Source organism: Oncorhynchus mykiss, chromosome 13 (genome assembly GCF_057628025.1).
Source record: "Oncorhynchus mykiss isolate SJ-2025 chromosome 13, ASM5762802v1, whole genome shotgun sequence".
NCBI classification, from domain to species: Eukaryota; Metazoa; Chordata; class Actinopteri; order Salmoniformes; family Salmonidae; genus Oncorhynchus; species Oncorhynchus mykiss.
In genome coordinates, this window is record NC_143034.1 from 23,590,944 (window position 1) to 23,609,572 (window position 18,629).

Consider the following 18,629-nt stretch of genomic DNA (forward strand, 5'->3'; position numbering starts at 1 on the left):
CTAATGGTTCTAGTGGGTCAGAGAAACACAGTCCCAGTCCTGGCTGCTCCTATCATCTGTCTCTAATAGTTCTAGTGGGTCAGAGAAACACAGTCCCGGTTCTGGCTGCTCCTATCATCTGTCTCTAATGGTTCTAGTGGGTCAGAGAAACACAGTCCCAGTCCTGGCTGCTCCTATCATCTGTCTCTAATGGTTCTAGTGGGTCAGAGAAACACAGTCCCGGTCCTGGCTGCTCCTATCATCTGTCTCTAATGGTTCTAGTGGGTCAGAGAAACACAGTCCCAGTCCTGGCTGCTCCTATCATCTGTCTCTAATGGTTCTAGTGGGTCAGAGAAACACAGTCCCGGTCCTGGCTGCTCCTATCATCTGTCTCTAATGGTTCTGGTGGGTCAGAGAAACACAGTCCCGGTTCTGGCTGCTCCTATCATCTGTCTCTAATGGTTCTAGTGGGTCAGAGAAACACAGTCCCAGTCCTGGCTGCTCCTATCATCTGTCTCTAATGGTTCTAGTGGGTCAGAGAAACACAGTCCCGGTCCTGGCTGCTCCTATCATCTGTCTCGAATGGTTCTAGTGGGTCAGAGAAACACAGTCCCGGTCCTGGCTGCTCCTATCATCTGTCTCTAATGGTTCTAGTGGGTCAGAGAAACACAGTCCCAGTTCTGGCTGCTCCTATCATCTGTCTCTAATGGTTCTAGTGGGTCAGAGAAACACAGTCCCAGTTCTGGCTGCTCCTATCATCTGTCTCTAATGGTTCTAGTGGGTCAGAGAAACACAGTCCCAGTCCTGGCTGCTCCTATCATCTGTCTCTAATGGTTCTAGTGGGTCAGAGAAACACAGTCCCGGTCCTGGCTGCTCCTATCATCTGTCTCTAATGGTTCTAGTGGGTCAGAGAAACACAGTCCCAGTCCTGGCTGCTCCTATCATCTGTCTCTAATGGTTCTAGTGGGTCAGAGAAACACAGTCCCGGTCCTGGCTGCTCCTATCATCTGTCTCTAATGGTTCTAGTGGGTCAGAGAAACACAGTCCCGGGCCTGGCTGCTCCTATCATCTGTCTCTAATGGTTCTAGTGGGTCAGAGAAACACAGTCCCGGTCCTGGCTGCTCCTATCATCTGTCTCTAATGGTTCTAGTGGGTCAGAGAAACACAGTCCCAGTCCTGGCTGCTCCTATCATCTGTCTCTAATGGTTCTAGTGGGTCAGAGAAACACAGTCCCGGTCCTGGCTGCTCCTATCATCTGTCTCTAATGGTTCTAGTGGGTCAGAGAAACACAGTCCCGGGCCTGGCTGCTCCTATCATCTGTCTCTAATGGTTCTAGTGGGTCAGAGAAACACAGTCCCGGTCCTGGCTGCTCCTATCATCTGTCTCTAATGGTTCTAGTGGGTCAGAGAAACACAGTCACGGTCCTGGCTGCTCCTATCATCTTTCATGACTGTGGAAAGGTAATAAGTATGAAAGTGATTTGAGATTCGATCCAACGCAGAACACATTACTTACTGGCACAGTACACAGCTAGACAGAGCTAGTGCCCAAACCAAAGACCACCAGGCTTCACGTAGTCAGTTATCTCACAGTAAATCTCCCTTCATGCCAGCCAAGTTCTTTCTTTCTGTCTCGGTCTCTCTCTCTGACTCTTTTCTTTCCTTGTGATGTGTCTAGTCTGTCTTTTTCTGCACGCTCACTCTCTCTCTCTCTCTCTCTCTCTCTCTCTCTCTCTCTCTCTCTCTCTCTCTTTTTGTTCTTTCTCTCAGACTCTCTTCTTTCCTTTCTGTTTGATGTGTGTAGTCAGTGGGTTAGCAGTCTGACTGAACCTTGCTGTTGCCACACTAATGTCTGTTTTTCAAACCTGGAATCCCCGGACAGACTGTTTGTTAGAACACGGTTAGCTCTCCCCTTCTCTCTTCTCCCTCACTGTGTTTTCTCGTTGGTAAGCCGCATTTCCTGCATCAGGCCTTGTTTCAGAATAAGTGTTGGTCAGACAGGCTCTTTGTTGGTGGCCAGTGGCTCAGTGCACCACAAAGTAGTCTGGCCTGGGACAAAGGCAACTGTGTGTGTGTGTGTGTGTGTGTGTGTGTGTGTGTGTGTGTGTGTGTGTGTGTGTGTGTGTGTGTGTGTGTGTGTGTGTGTGTGTGTGTGTGTGTGTGTGTGTGTGTGTGTGTGTGTGTGTGTGTGTGTGTGTGTGTGTGAGAGCGAGCAGGGCCGCGACCACCTGGGACCCACCGCGTTGGGGTGAATACTGATGGAGAGAGGGCAGACACACACACACACACACACACACGGGAAAGCTAATGGCAGACTGGACCCCCCCCCCCCCCCATTCTCCTCCATCACCAGTCTCTTGTCCATGAATCCACGAATGACATGAACAGACTAGTAGTCACATTTACACTTTCTATCACAGCACTCTGAAGAGGTCTCCATATCCTCCCCGATCACTCCTACCAACACCCAGAAACACTTAGGAATATTGGCAGGGACCGTTATTAGTATAATCACTTTTCGGGTGGAAGTCCAAAATGGCTGAGCTGACATACAGTGTTCTCCTGGCTCTCTCGCTCCTCCTCCGATGCCTTTCTAATCCTATAACAACATTCCTCCATTACGTCAATGACCGATATCTGTGAGAGCCAGTTGGGACGGTCGGGAGGAGGAGAGAGAGACTTAGCAGGGGTTGGTCAAGAACAAAACAAAATGGTGGAAAAGTCAAGTCCTTGCAGGAACAGTAGAAAGTTGGCTTGGGGACGGAGAGTTGTTACCGTGGCGTTGTGAACTTGTTACCTCAGGGTTCAAGGTCATTGTTGATTGTAGCCAACGGCTGTTGTTTGTGTGTCGCTGTGTTTGAGTGGTAGGGGTTCAGTTGGGGTGGAGGGGGTCTGGCTGATACTGACACTAGTGTAGGGGGGTGAGGGGTTACGGGGGCGGAGGGTTGGGAGTAGGGGGTGTGGAGGTGCATATTGCAGCAGGGGAACAATGAGAGGGTCTGGATCTGCGTGTACAAAGTGGCTGCAGGCTGCAGCACCTCCCTAGACTAGACTGTTTATAATCATCCCATCACTATTGCTTTGTCTAGCCTGGCCTTGTCTCCTTCTGTCTGACTGGCTGAGACAGTATTGGAATACATGTGATCCTGCCGAATGGGCCATATGGGCAATATCTTGCTGTTTAACATGTCCTTTCCCATTTGTCCTTGTGCTCTTTGCATGGCTGCGGATCATATTCTCTGGTGATAGCAGTGCATTGTACAGAGGAAGACGCTGTAATAGCCCTCTTCTGCTTTGTGTTGCGACGGGCTGCAATGTCCTTGGTAGGCTTGTTATCCTCTTTTTCTGTTATTCCTCTTTTCGTTCTTTCTTTCTCGCTCTCTCGCGCTCCCTCTCTCCATCTCTTCTATTCTCTATCTCTCTTTCTCTCTCCTTTTATTCTCTCTCTCTCTCTCTCTCTCTCTCTCTCTCTCTCTCTCTCCTCTCCTCTCCTCTCCTCTCCTCTCCTCTCCTCTCCTCTCCTCTCCTCTCCTCTCCTCCCCTCCCCCCTATCTCCGTAATCCTTCTCCCCAGCCTTGGTTTCAGCCCAGTCTCTCCTCTCCTGGTCCTATTTCAAAGGGACCTCGACTTAGTTTTTAGCTTTAGAGCTTCTAGAATCTGGAGACCGCTCGCTGAAAGGGTTCTCTTCTTTTTCTTTCCATTGGAGGACTAGAGAAATTTCAGAAGATAATTCCCCCAAGCTCACATATTCCTTCCCTTTTCGTAATCTTCAAGGCCATCAAATGCCCTGTCAGGACGTGTTTCTCTGCTTCCTCACACGCTGTCCTTCCCTTTGAGCCGGGATCATTAGAGAGGGATAGGCTGCGAGCCAAATGGCCCCCTATGGGCCCTGGTCAATACTATATTGGGAATAGAGTTCCATTTGAGAAGCACCCATAGTCTAGTCAAGGCCAATTTAGATATCTTCTTTTTGTTGTTTTGTGTCTGCCGGACAGGCGGGTGGGAATGGGTACGTCACATTGGTCCGGCTCAGTGCCAATCAATATGACGAGGGCATCAATTATCCACACTGTTCTGTGTTGTCGTCTCGTGAGCAGGGATGTTTCAAACGTCACCAGATGATTGCACAGCGAGAGATGGATGTTTCTGATGTATAGGCAAATGATTTAGGGGCCGGCCGTGTTGTGGCGCTCCACTGTCCTTCACAACTGTCGTCTCAGGCAGCCATTACGAATGGAACCTTCACGCCTGGCAACTTCACGCCGCGCTACCCCACGCTTGTGCCTCGATCCTCCTCCTCCGACAGATAGACAGGTGTAGGCCTCAGAGGAAGAGAAGGTGTATACCCCACGCGTGTGCCTCGATCCTCCTCCGACAGATAGACAGGTGTAGGCCTCAGAGGAAGAGAAGGTGTATACCCCACGCGTGTGCCTCGATCCTCCTCCGACAGATAGACAGGTGTAGGCCTCAGAGGAAGAGAAGGTGTATACCCCACGCGTGTGCCTCAATCCTCCTCCGACAGATAGACAGGTGTAGGCCTCAGAGGAAGAGAAGGTGTATACGCCACGCGTGTGCCTCGATCCTCCTCCGACAGATAGACAGGTGTAGGCCTCAGAGGAAGAGAAGGTGTATACGCCACGTGAGCCGTTCTCCTCCTGCCTCGTCCTTTTCAACAACATCAGTTTCCCCACATAGGGAGACTGTAGGGTGGCACGTGTTGTCAGGAAAGGGTTGCAGATCACCGTAAAATCCAAGCAGAACTGGACCACAAAGCTTGGTTGTAAAGGAACGTTTTAAGAGTAATGTGGGTCTTTGGTTTCGTGTAAATCAAATCAAATCAAATTTTACATAAGGTGTATAGGCTGCTACACCTCCACTACATGGAGGTATAATGACCCCCCCAAAAACTCAGTGTATTTTTACATGTGAGTATATGTGGAAAGGCAGAACGTGGGCAAATTGCCTTTTTATGACGGAAAAAATCCATAGGAGGTCAGAGCCCCTTGCAGGTGGCAGCAATTAACTGTAATTTTTGCGGATTGTAATGATCCATAATTTGCCAGCCCCCCAGATCTCTTTTCAGTGAAAAATAAAAAAGGTTCTGTGGAGCTGCCTTTGATTGGGTGCACATTTCCCTGTTGCTTGCTGGCCTTTAAAGGCCCAACCCTTGATTTGAAAAACAACAAAACGGCAGCCCCACTCAGTTTGCTATAAAGCTGAGGGATGAATGGATCAATGGGTATAGCTATATCATTGACAAGGGCCGTACATATCAAAGAGTGACTCTTTAAGTGGAATTGTCATGAGAGGGCCAGGGTGGCAGGGAGGCCGACACGTGAGAATCTGTTTTTCACCGCATTCTTCTTCTCCTCCTTCAGGCTGCTCTAGCAGCGGGAGCCCAGCCTGCACAGTGTCCTCCTCACCCCTAGCCTTGACAGCCACAGTGGGGTACAGCAAGGCTGGGCTTCTGCTCCGTCCGCCATCTTAGCAACGGCTAATCTTTATAGCTGGCAGCACATTCATGTTTTTGGTTAAGTGTCTGCCTGCCTGCCTGACAGATAAAACAAAACAGAAAAAAGGGATAAGAAACAAAAGGAGAGAAGAAACGAAAGCAGAGATGAAAGAGAAGAGGCACATTTGAGGAGTGGTGTAGAGAATGTGCTACTTTGCATATCTCACTTCTCTTTTCTCTATTCTTCTTTTCTATTCACCTGAGAGGATTTCAAATCAAGCTGTAAACCATGAAACTATCCCAAATAGAATAATAATACATGAAATGCATTTTCATAGCACCACCCTCAAATCATTCTCTGGCTCTCTCCTTTTTTGTCACCGACAGTGTCACCAGCAAAGCACCCCCACACCATCACACCTCCTCCTCCATGCTTCACGGTGGGAACCACATGTGCGGAGATCATCCGTTCACCTACACAAAAATCTAACATTTAGACTCATCAGACCAAGGGATCGATTTCCACCGGTCTAATGTTCATTGCTCGTGTTTCTTGGCTAAAGCAAGTATCTTCTTATTATTGGTGTCCTTTAGTAGTGGTTTCTTTGCAGCAATTCTACCATGAAGGCCTGATTCACACAGTCTCCTCTGAACAGTTGATGTTGAGATGTGTCTGTTACTTGAACTCTGTGCAGCAGTTATTTGGGCTGCAATTTCTGAGGCTGGTAACTGTAATGAACTTATCCTCTGTAGCAGAGGTAACTTTGGGTCTTCCTTTCCTGTGGTGGTCCTCATGAGAGACAGTTTCATCATAGCGTTTGATGGTTTTTATGACTTCACTTGAAGAACCTTTCTAAGTTCTTGACATTTTCTGGATTCACTGACCTTCATGTCTTAAAGTAATGATGGACTGATGTTGCTCTTTGCTTATTTGAGCTGTTCTTGCCATAATATGGACTTGGTCTTTTATCAAATAAGGCTATCTTCTGTATACCACCCCTACCTTGTCACAACACTGATTGTCTTAAACGCGTTAAGAATGAAAGAAATTCCAGAAATGAACTTTTAACACGGCACCCCTGTTAATTTAAATGCATTTCAAGTGACTACCTCAGGAAGCTGGTTGCTTTGAAGAATCTCAAATATGAAATATATTTTCATTTGTTTAACACTTTTTTGGTGACTACATGATTCCATATGTGTCATTTCATAGTTTTGATGTCTTCACTATTATGCTACAATGTAGAAAATAGTAAAAATAAAGAAATATCTTGGACTGAGTAAGTGTGTCCAAACTTTTGACTGGTACTATATATATATATATATGAGGGAAAAAAGTATTTGATCCCCTGCTGATTTTGTACGTTTGCCCACTGACAAAGAAATGATACGGCTATAATTGTAATGGTAGGTTTATTTGAACAGTGAGAGACAGAATAACAACAAAAAAATCCAGAAAAACGCATGTCAAAAATGTTATTAATTGATTTGCATTTTAATGAGGGAAACAAGTATTTGACCCCTCTGCAAAACATGACTTAGTACTTGGTGGCAAAACCCTTGTTGGCAATCAGAGTTCAGACGTTTCTTGTAGTTGGCCACCAGGTTTGTGCACACATCTCAGGAGGGATTTTGTCCCACTCCTCTTTGCAGATCTTCTCCAAGTCATTAAGGTTTGGCAACTCGAACCTTCAGCTCCCTCCACAGATTTTCTATGGGATTAAGGTCTGGAGACTGTCTAGGCAACTCCAGGACCTTAATGTGCTTCTTCTTGAGCCACTCCTTTGTTGCCTTGGCCGTGTGTTTTGGGTCATTGTCATGCTGGAATACCCATCCACGACCCATTTTCAATGCCCTGGCTGAGGGAAGGAGGTTCTTACCCAAGATTTGACGGTACATGGCCCCATCCATGATCCCTTTGATGCGGTGAAGTTGTCCTGTCCCCTTAGCAGAAAAACCCCCCCAAAGCATAATATTTCCACCTCAATGCTTGACGGTGGGGATGGTGTTCTTGGGGTCATAGGTAGCATTCCTCCTCCTCCAAACACAGCGAGTTGAGTTGATGCCAAAGAGCTCCATTTTGGTCTCATCTGACCACAACACTTTCACTCAGTTGTCCTCTGAATCATTCAGCTGTTCATTTTGCAAACTTCAGAAGGGCATGTATATGTACTTTCTTGAGCAGAGGGACCTTGCGGGCGCTGCAGGATTTCAGTCCTTCACGGCGTAGTGTGTTACCAATTGTTGATGACTATGGTCCCAGCTGCCTTGAGATCATTGACAAGATCCTCCCGTGTAGTTCTGGGCTGATTCCTCACCGTTCTCATGTTCATTGCAACTCCACGAGGTGAGATCTTGCACGGAGCCCCAGGCCAAGGGAGATTGACAGTTATTTTGTGCTTCTTCCATTTGCGAATAATCGCACCAACTGTTGTCACCTTCTCACCAAGCTGCTTGGCGATGGACTTGTAGCCCATTCCAGCCTTGTGTAGGTCTTCAATCTTGTCCCTGACATCCTTGGAGAGCTCTTTGGTCTTGGCCATGGTGGAGAGTTTGGAATCTGATTGATTGCTTCTGTGGACAGGTGTCTTTTATACAGGTAACAAACTGAGATTAGGAGCACTCCCTTTAAGAGTGTACTCCTAATCTCAGCTCGTTACCTGTATAGAAGACACCTGGGAGCCAGAAATCTTTCTGATTGAGAGGGGGTCAAATACTTACAGTGCCTTGCGAAAGTATTCGGCCCCCTTGAACTTTGCGACCTTTTGCCACATTTCAGGCTTCAAACATGTTTTCGAGCTCAGTGAGGTTGGATGGAGAGCATTTGTGAACAGCAGTTTTCAGTTCTTTCCACAGATTCTCGATTGGATTCAGGTCTGGACTTTGACTTGGCCTTTCTAACACCTGGATATGTTTATTTTTGAACCATTCCATTGTAGATTTTGCTTTATGTTTTATATCTTTAAGTTTGAAGCCTGAAATGTGGCAAAAGGTCGCAAAGTTCAAGGGGGCCGAATACTTTCGCACGGCACTGTATTTCCCTCATTAAAATGCAAATAAATGTATAACATTTTTGACATGTGTTTTTCTGGATTTTTTTGTTGTTATTCTGTCTCTCACTGTTCAAATAAACCTACCATTAAAATTACTGATCATTTCTTTGTCAGTGGGAAAACGTATAAAATCAGCAGGGGATCAAATACTTTTTTCCATCACTGTATATTTTTTATAAAGTATTTCATTAACTTTTTTCCCCCTTACTAGCTCTGACTTTGTAGTTAGCTACTCTATTTAGGAAAATGTATTTACTATGGCTGTGGTTGTCCCACTTATCTATCTTAAGATGAATGCACTAACTGTAAGTCGCTCTGGCTAATAGTATCTGCTAAATGACTAAAATGTGAACTGTAAATGTGTCAGCATTAGATACATGTTCTACTTTAGCCCCTCTAATTCTCTAAACACATCTATGGAGGATGGTTGAGTGTGTTTAACGAGATTACAAACGCATTGTCAGGCAAATCTCAGGTCATCGTGCAAGGGCCATTGAAATTCAATTATTGTTTAAAATATTCCTAATTACCTCCTCGTCTGTGTAAATTGTATACACTGATTGAGATCTCGTTGCTGGTGTTGTTTAGATGGGCTGTGTAATTGAATGCATGTTTAAATCTCAGTGTATTAATTAAGCTGGTAAAAACTGAAGCTGAATTATTTATAAAATACAATGGATATCTTTGTTGTCGAACTGAAAAATGAAGTGTTACTGACTAGTAATCCTAGAGGTCCTCAATCTCTTTCAGTCAAGTAACCCTTCTTCTTTCTCTCTCCTATTCACAGATAAGGATGAGCCCAGTAGTTACACGTGTACGACCTGCAAGCATCCGTTCAGCAGTGCCTGGTTCCTGCTCCAGCACGCCCAGAACACCCACGGCTTCCGCATCTATCTGGAGAGCGAGCCAGGCAGCCCCCTCACCCCCAGGGTTGCCGCCCCGCCTGGGATGGGGGGTGACTGCACCTCCCAGCCCCCCCTCCACGGTGTCCACCTGGCCGATGGGAGCCCCTTCAGTCTGCTGAGATTGCCTGGGTCCGGGTCTGGCCGGGAAGGGGCCACCTCTGTCCCCCACGAGGGGCGCTACCCCCGGACGCCTCCTCTGTTTAGTCCGCCTCCACGGCACCACCTGAGCCCAGAGAACCTGGCGCTGGCCACCCATCACCCAAGCGCCTTCGACAGGGTGATGCGGCTCAACTCAGTGGTCCTGGACCCACAGCCCGCCATGGACTTCTCAAGGAGACTGCGGGAGCTGGCAGGTAACCCCACGGGGGCCTCCCCACCCCTGTCGCCCAACAAGCCCATACAACGGCTGCTGCAGCCCTTCCAGCCGGGCTCCAAGCCCCCCTTCTCGGCCACGCCTCCCCTCTCCACCTCCCAGTCGCCCTCGTCCGGCTTCCGCTCCACCCCCAACCCGGCCCAGCCTACTACGCCGCTTAAGGCCAAGTCGTGCGAGTTCTGCGGGAAGACCTTCAAGTTCCAGAGCAACCTGATCGTGCACCGGCGCAGCCACACAGGAGAGAAGCCCTACAAATGCCACCTGTGCAACCACGCCTGCACCCAGGCCAGCAAGCTGAAGCGCCACATGAAGACGCACTCTCAGAAGAACTCCCTCAACACCAAGTCGGATGACGGCCTATCCACCGCCAGCTCACCCGACCCAGGCACCAGCGACCTGGTGGGCAGCGCTACCAACGCCCTCAAGTCCGTGGTGGCCAAGTTCAAGAGTGAGAACAACGGCCTGCTTGAGAATGGTGAGGAGGAGGAAGAGGAAGAAGAGGAGGAGGAGGGAGATGAAGAGGAAGAGGGAGACGAGGAAGAAGAGGAGGAAGAGGAGGAAGAAGGAGAGGAGGCAGATGAAGAGATGGAGACTGAGGAAGGTGAGAAGACCGATTATCATTTCAGCCTGCTGTTGGAAGGGACCCGGCACCACCAGAACAGCCAGGCACTCCACCCCCACTCCCATCCCCACCGACGGAGCACTCCCCGGGACGCCTGTGAAGAGGACTTGGCACTGGAGTCGGACCGGGCCGACAAGGTCTGTGGCACCACCCCAACAGCCAATGGCCTGGGTCCTCTCTCTAATGAGGCCCTGACCAGGAAGCTCCTGATGGGGAGCCCCGGGTCCCTCAGCACCATGACCAAGCGTATCAAGGTGGAGAAAGAACTGGATCCTCCCACGCCCACCATCCCCAACACAGATAACGTCTACTCCCAGTGGCTGGCCGGCTATGCCGCCTCCCGACAACTCAAGGACCCCATACTCAACTTTGGAGAGTACTCCACCAGACAATCGCCCTTCGCCACATCCTCCGAGCACTCCTCCGAGAACGGCAGCCTGCGCTACTCCACGCCTCCCGAGGAGATGGACGGCGGCTGCGGGGCCTCGGGCCACAGTGGGACGGGGAGTGGGGCCAGCACCCCCCACCTGTCAGGGAGCGGCGGGCGCCCCAGCTCCAAGGATGGCAGCCGGCGGAGCGACACTTGCGAGTACTGCGGCAAGATCTTCAAGAACTGCAGCAACCTGACAGTGCACCGGCGCAGCCACACGGGAGAGAGGCCATACAAGTGTGACCTGTGCAGCTACGCCTGCGCCCAGAGCAGCAAGCTCACTCGCCACATGAAGACCCACGGCCAGATGGGCAAGGACGTTTATAAATGTGAAATCTGCCACATGCCTTTCAGTGTGTACAGCACTCTAGAGAAACACATGAAGAAGTGGCACAGCGATCAACCCATGCCAACCACGCTGGAAATTAAGACTGAGTAGGGGAGGCAGGGCAGCTCCCTGATTCGCTGAATCATGGCAAAAGCTGGGGAGACTGACAGGGCTTAGACACCAGTCAAAAACCCTGTACCTTTGAAAAAGCTGATCCATATTTGGGGCAATACTATTGCATCGGACACAAAAACTTTTGAGCCTTTCTATTGTGCAATAATTTACATGTTTTGTACTTTTGTAACTGGACGGCATGCTCAGTGTGTTTTGGCTACTTAGAGAAAATTGTCCTTCATTGGTTGGCTGGTTGTAATTGTGTTGCTGTTGGTTGGTACTTTTGATTTAAAAAAAGAAAAGGATAAGAGGAAGAAAACCCCCATGCTGCATATACGTACTGTTTTACATATCTTGTATAGTTTGGTGTTGGAAACATGGTGGGCAGTGTGAATGGTCTAACCCTGAACTACAAAAAGGCAGGGTCAAATTTTGGCTGATCATTTAAAAATATTTTCTGTCCGTTACTGGGTTAAACATATCAATTGGGTTTGCCTAGGAAACTGTAGCCGCTTAGCTTTTCTTTTAGAAGATATAGTGGTGGTCAATTTGAAATGAAGAGTTATCGTTTGAAAAAGCAAAAAAAATGTGCCTTGGAATATTTTACCTGCATTAGTTAATCCTCCTTTTTGCTATAAGCTCGGAGATTCAGCTACAAACGATAGCTAGCGGGCATGTGTTTTAACGGGGGAATAACAGGTTCTTGCATCAAGCGCCTGTACAATATGACATCGTCCTCCGTGACCCAGCGAAACACAAGGAACCAGTTGAAACAAAAAATATATATTTCTGGTAAATCATTTTATCTGCCTGACTCATTGTATAATATACTTCAGATGCTCATTCTGTTTACTGGCATGCTAGCTACATGCTATTTGGGGATTATGTGGTGTTTATGTAAAGGGTTTTATTTGTGTTTTGTTTGGTACCTTACATAGGGGTACTAAATGTAATAATGAGTTGTTATAATTCTGTAAACTTAAGCTCTTAATGTGTTGGAGTGTTTTGTTTTGAAATGAAAGGTTTTACAGTTTTTTGTAAGTAGCACAAAACTATGTTGTTGTCCTTGTTGCTGGGATCTTCGGTGAGTCGGCCATGACAGTGTGTTGCTGTGGCGGCTGGGCACCTGAAGACTTGTTTTTCTTAGTTCTGACATGTCAGGCTGATTTTGAAAAGGGGGTGGGGTTGGGGGCACGGAATGACCAGATTTGGATCAATTCATAATTTGTAAATGCATTATAAGCTTTTTAACAAGCTCTTATTTCTTTTTGTCCGCATGTCATGTCAGATTTCCTAAAAAGCTGAAATGTTGCCTCTTAAACTAATTGGAAAGTCAAAAAAATTATAATTTAAGAACAATTTTGAGAAGTGTATTCAGTAAAACACACCCCCCCCCCCCCTCAATTTTTTTTTACATCAGTTGAATCTTTCACATCGGTTTGTGCTCTTTGAGTTGACACGTTAGACCTCACCGCTGTTGTTTTGATTTTACAGACTTACATCAACCCCCCTTTCACAATGTTGTTGGTAAAGCACTTGTCACTCTGCCTTGGATCCTGTATCTGTCTCTCTAATCGGAGGTACAGTCGGTTGAGTATAAAATAATAAGAACTGGGACTTTTCCCAGGATGAAATATGTGCACTGTTCAATTTTCCCAGTTTACAGGTGGACACTCAAGGGAAATCTTTGCTCTAATGCAGACCGATTGATGTGGTGTCATTGCTTCATGCAGATAAGAGTGAAACGAGAAACCGTCGCCAGCCATTTTGTTTCCCAGGGGGCCTAGCGGTTTTCGGGGCCTCTGGGTAATACAGTATCAATGCAGGAACCGCCATACTCCCTCCTGCTTCAGAAAGAAAGAAAGAAACCTTGCTGCTCAAATAGCGCAAGATTTTTTTTTCCTACCACAAATTTTATAAAAATGAATAAATAAACTCTGTTTTTTAATGTAACACTTCAATATCTTTAGGGGAGACTTTATTTAAGATTGTTTTGATGATATTTTTTGGGGTTTCTCGTTAAATCTTGATGATTATGCTCAAGATTCTATCACTATATTATGAATATGAAATGAACAGGACTCTCATCTTTTTGCCTTTTTTGCTATATACACAGGTCTTCAGGTTAAACAACATTTTCATCGGCGAGAGATTTTATGATTATATGTGAATATATAGAGAGAACTTAAAAAACATAGGAAAATGCACACTCATGTTCCTATGCTAAAATACACATTTACGGTCTACTTGTACCTGTATTTAGAATGGTATTTGAAATTAATGTTCACTTAGCGTAGGCACTTGTAGTATTTATGTTGAAGCCTGTATTTTCAACTGTTCGCTTGTTCTCTTTAAAAGGTTTCAATGTACTCTTTTCAGTAGTGGAAGAAAAAAATGCCCAACCAGCTGCCACCGTATATATTTTCTTAATTTGGCAGGATAATACTATTATAGTGTGAATAATTTGTACGCTTGAACAAAAATTAAGTATGTTTTTGAAAATTGAAACGTTGTGGCGTTCTATGGATAAGAGGAGCCATGTAATGGCTTTTCCAAGCAGTCCCGTCGGAATGTGCCACAACATGGTAACACAGGGGGTTGTATATGTCTTATTTTTCGGTTTTGTTTTTTTTTTAAATATGTTTTTTTCCTCTCCTGTCATTTTATATGCAGTAACACAAGCTATTGTTGGGTTCTTGGTAGTGTAACTTTCTACTGTCCGTTCCTCTCGACCACCTGACCACATTCCAGTCACATCAATGAAGTAAGAACTATTCCAGTCATTATGCAGTCAATTGATTAAAAAAGGACATCAATCTGGAAATCGTTTTAGCCGTTTTATTTTAATAAGTCTATTTTTCATTGCTAAACAGTGCATGGTGCTTTATGTTTTTTGTTATTTTTTTAAGTGGTAAATCTCATTTGCAAAACATTTCTAATGAAAACAGGAATGATTGGGGTGGGAAAAGAAAAGGCTGCTTGAGCTGGTACAGTAAAGTAGGCTACATGTTTTGTGTACATGACAATGCTACATTGGTACGTTTGTGGTTTTCAGCCATTTTTTCCTGTCTGTTCTAAACGCTGATTACTCTGAACTGAACTTGAACTTGGCCTCCGACAGTGAACGTCCCTATTTATTACGACTATACACAGCTTTGTTGAAAACAGAGTCACACACAGCAGGAATCAATACATTTTCTCTCTCTTGTTGAATATCTGATGTATTTTTAATGACCAAATGTCATTGACCACACCACTCAGTTTCTGGGAATTCTACTCTCTTCTGTTGAGTTCTTGTTCTTTTGGAGATGCCACTCTTTTTTTCAACAACGGTTGTCTGCGTTATTCTCTACACTCAGCCATTTTGTCTTGAAAAAATGAAAAATAAAAAGTATTACATACATTTATGGAATTGTTGGTTGTTTACCTAAATACCTAAGGTATTTAGTTTGGGATGACACTCACACATGCAAACGTGCACACACGCACACACATACAGACAGACACACACAAACACACACACTTGCAGTTAATATACAAACTATGACACCTCTCATTGTCTTGGAATATCATCACCAGCCATAGAGAGTTATCTATGTGTCTGTGTGTGAGTGTGTGTGTGTGTCTGTGTGTGTGTGTGTCTCTCTGTGTTTGTGTGTGTGTGTGTGTGTCTGTGTCTGTGTGTCTGCATGCGATTGCGTCTGCCAGGTGTGTTTGCCCGGCTGAACTTGAGTCGTCGTCAGACGGGGTGGAAGTTCAACTCCCTTATCTCTGGTCTTGTCTGGTCATCTGGGTGTCTGCATTACATCGCCAACCTCTTCCCTCCCTCCCTCCCTCCCTCCCTCCCGTCCTCCCCTCCCTCTATATCTCAGTCCCTCCCTCTATATCTCAGTCCCTCCCTCTCTTTCTCCCTTCCTCTATATCTCAGTCCCTCCCTACCGACCTCCCCCTCCCTCTATATCTCAGTCCCTCCCTCCTGTCCTCCCCCTCCCTCTATATCTCAATCCCTCCCTCCCGTCCTCCCCCTCCCTCTATATCTCAGTCCCGCCCTCTATATCTCAGTCCCTCCCTCTTTTTCTTCCTCCCTCCTTTCCTCCCCCTCCCTCCCTTCCTCCCCCTCCCTCTATATCTCAGTCCCTCCCTCTCTTTCTCCCTCCCTCCTTTCCTCCCCCTCCCTCTCCCTCCCTCCCTTCCTCCCCCTCCCTCTATATCTCAGTCCCTCCCTCTCTTTCTCTCTCCCTACCTTCCTCCCCCTCCCTCTCCCTCCCTCCCTTCCTCCCCCTCCCTCTATATCTCAGTCCCTCCCTCTCTTTCTCAATCCCTCCTTTCCTCCCACTCCCTCTCCCTCCCTCCCTTCCTCCCCCTCCCTCTATATCTCAGTCCCTCCCTCTCTTTCTCCCTCCCTCCCGTCCTCCCCCTCCCTCTATATCTCAGTCCCGCCCTCTATATCTCACTCTTTTTCTTCCTCCCTCCTTTCCTCCCCCTCCCTCCCTTCCTCCCCCTCCCTCTATATCTCAGTCCCTCCCTCTCTTTCTCCCTCCCTCCTTTCCTCCCCCTCCCTCTCCCTCCCTCCCTTCCTCCCCCTCCCTCTATATCTCAGTCCCTCCCTCTCTTTCTCTCTCCCTACCTTCCTCCCCCTCCCTCTCCCTCCCTCCCTTCCTCCCCCTCCCTCTATATCTCAGTCCCTCCCTCTCTTTCTCAATCCCTCCTTTCCCCCCACTCCCTCTCCCTCCCTCCCTTCCTCCCCCTCCCTCTATATCTCAGTCCCTCCCTCTCTTTCTCCCTCCCTCCCGTCCTCCCCCTCCCTCTATATCTCAGTCCCTCCCTCCCGTCCTCCCCCTCCCTCTATATCTCAGTCCCTCCCTCTCTTTCTTCCTCCCTCCTTTCCTCCCCCTCCCTCTATATCTCAGTCCCTCCCTCTATATCTCAGTCCCTCCCTCCCGTCCTCCCCCTCCATCTATATCTCAGGCCCTCCCTCTATATCTCAGTCCCTCCCTCCCGTCCTCCCCCTCCCTCTATATCTCAGTCCCTGCATCTCTTTCTCCCTCCCTCCTTCCCTTCCTCCCCCTGCCTCTATATCTCAGTCCCTCCCTCTCTTTCTCCCTCTCTTTCTCCCTCTCTTTCTCCCTCTCTCCCTCCCTCCCTCCCTCCCTCCCTCCCTCCCTCCCTCCCTCCCTCCCTCCCTCCCTCCCTCCCTCCCTCCCTCCCTCCCCCTATATCTCAGTCCCTCCCTCTATATCTCAGTCCCTGCCTCTATATCTCAGTCCCTGCCTCTCTTTCTCCCTCCCTCCCTCCCTTCCTCCCCCTGCCTCTATATCTCAGTCCCTCACTCTATATCTCAGTCCCTCCCTCCCTCCCTCCCCCTGCCTCTATATCTCAGTCCCTCCCTCTATATCTCAGTCCCTCCCCTCTTTCTCACTACCTCCCGCTCCTCCCCTCTATATTTCAGTCCCTCCCCCTCTCTCTCCCTAGGTCTCGTATACATTCATTATTTGACCTTGCTCCCTCCCTCGTCTCCTATCTCCCTCCCTCATTTCCTCTCCTCTTTCTCTTCCAGGACGGGAGGGCTGACGTGACAGACTAATCGTTCTTTTGGTCCTAGCCCGGGCTGTTTGGCGAGCAGGGCCAGATCAAAGTCCACAGATAGAGGTTCCTGCTTTGGCGAGGTGTTGACAGTTAAGATGAAGCCGAGTTGTAGGGATGTGTGGGTGGGGGTAGTGGGAGGTGTGGACGAAGGTGTTGTGTGTGGGTGGGGGTAGTTGGTGGTGTGGAAGACGGTGCTGTGTGTGTGTGCGTGTCTGTGCATGCGTCTGTGTGTGTGTGTGTGTGTGTGTGTGTTTGCTTAGGGAGGGTAGGGTAGGGGAAGGATTTCCCCCTGTCTCCCATATCACAAGTTCAATGTCAGTGGAGCAACAATGCTATGCCCCCACAAATCCCGCCACCAAATAATCCATGCATAGCAGACATACTTTTCCCATAGCTCTCGCTCTCTCTCTCTCTCTCATCCCCTCTCCACCCCTGTAGCTCTCGCTCTCTCTCGCTCTCTCATCCCCTCTCCACCCCTGTAACTCTCTCTCTCTCTCTCTCTCTCTCATCCCCTCTCCACCCCTGTAGCTCTCTCTCTCTCTCTCATCCCCTCTCCACCCCTGTAGCTCTCGCTCTCTCTCTCTCTCTCATCCCCTCTCCACCCCTGTAGCTCTCTCTCTCTCTCTCTCTCTCATCCCCTCTCCACCCCTGTAGCTCTCGCTCTCTCTCTCTCTCTCATCCCCTCTCCACCCCTGTAGAAAGAAACATACATCTAATAAAGACAACTGTCAACTTTCTTTATGTTATGATTTTTTGAAAAGTTTCTAATGGAAAGCCAAGTTAATAGATACTTTTTTAATTTGTAAAAATGGATTTGAAGAAATGAAATGTGCCATTTCTGTTACTTTATTTTCAACCTTAGCTCTAAGCAAAACACAGATTCACTGTTGTGAGGCAAGTTTTATTAGCTCATTATGCAACAGTTTATTAGTTAATTAATGCCCTGAAGAGGCAAACAAAGAACTGTCCCCTTTCACTTTTTCTCACTCCCTGTTCCTCTCTTTCTCTCCCTTTTCTCTCTTTATCTATCTATCTATCTATCTATCTATCTGTATCTATCCTTGTAGTGAACTCATAGCCTGACAAGAAAAGATAGACTGATTTTAAAATATATATATTTAAAAAAGATATACTAATTTTAGCTGCAGACTGAAGAGGAGAGAAGTGAAGCGGGGGAGAGGAGAAGAAGAGAAGAACAATATAAAAGACCTAATCACCCTGGACAGCTGACAGAGGGAGAGAGAGAGAGAGAGAACCTCACATAGTTGTCAGGATTGTCAGTAAGGTTGAAGGAGTGGAGAGGCCAGGAGAGCTCTGCCCAAACAAGAACAGCGGTCTGGTGGAGCAAGAAAACAAAGTCTGTGTTTTGTCTACAGGCTACAACGCTCAGGGGCTGAAGGAGAGGGAGTGTTTGGTGTGCTCTCGCAAACACACACACACACACACACACACATACATACAGGGGCGCACGCACAGGCACAGGCACACAAACAGGAGAGTAGAAATGCAGACTTCTTTGAGGAATGCAGGCACATAGAGTGCCTTCAGAAAGTATTCATACCCCTTGACTTATTCCACGTTTTCTTGTGTTACAGCCGAAGTGGATTCAATTGATTTATTTTCTTACCCATCGATACAAAAACATGTTTTTAGACATTTTAGAACTTTAAAGAAAAATGTAATAAAGAAATATCTAATTTACTTAAGTATTCACACCCCTGAGCCAATACTTTGTAGAAGCACCTTTGGCAGTGATTTAAACTGTGAGTCTTTCTATGTAAGTTTTTA

At 47.3% G+C, this 18,629-nt stretch overlaps 1 protein-coding gene across 1 annotated transcript in view; it reads left to right on the top strand.

Annotated features, from left to right (window-relative positions):
• The window catches only part of LOC110485734 (BCL11 transcription factor A-like), a 54,087-nt gene extending 39,427 nt beyond the window's left edge, over nucleotides 1-14,660 (top strand). Inside the window, exon 3 of the mRNA XM_021556887.3 lies at nucleotides 9,271-14,660. Within this exon, the coding sequence (XP_021412562.3) occupies nucleotides 9,271-11,252 (1,982 nt within the window). The 3' untranslated portion in view covers nucleotides 11,253-14,660. The remainder of the gene's footprint in view (nucleotides 1-9,270) is intronic.
• Nucleotides 14,661-18,629: the final 3,969 nt, after the last annotated feature.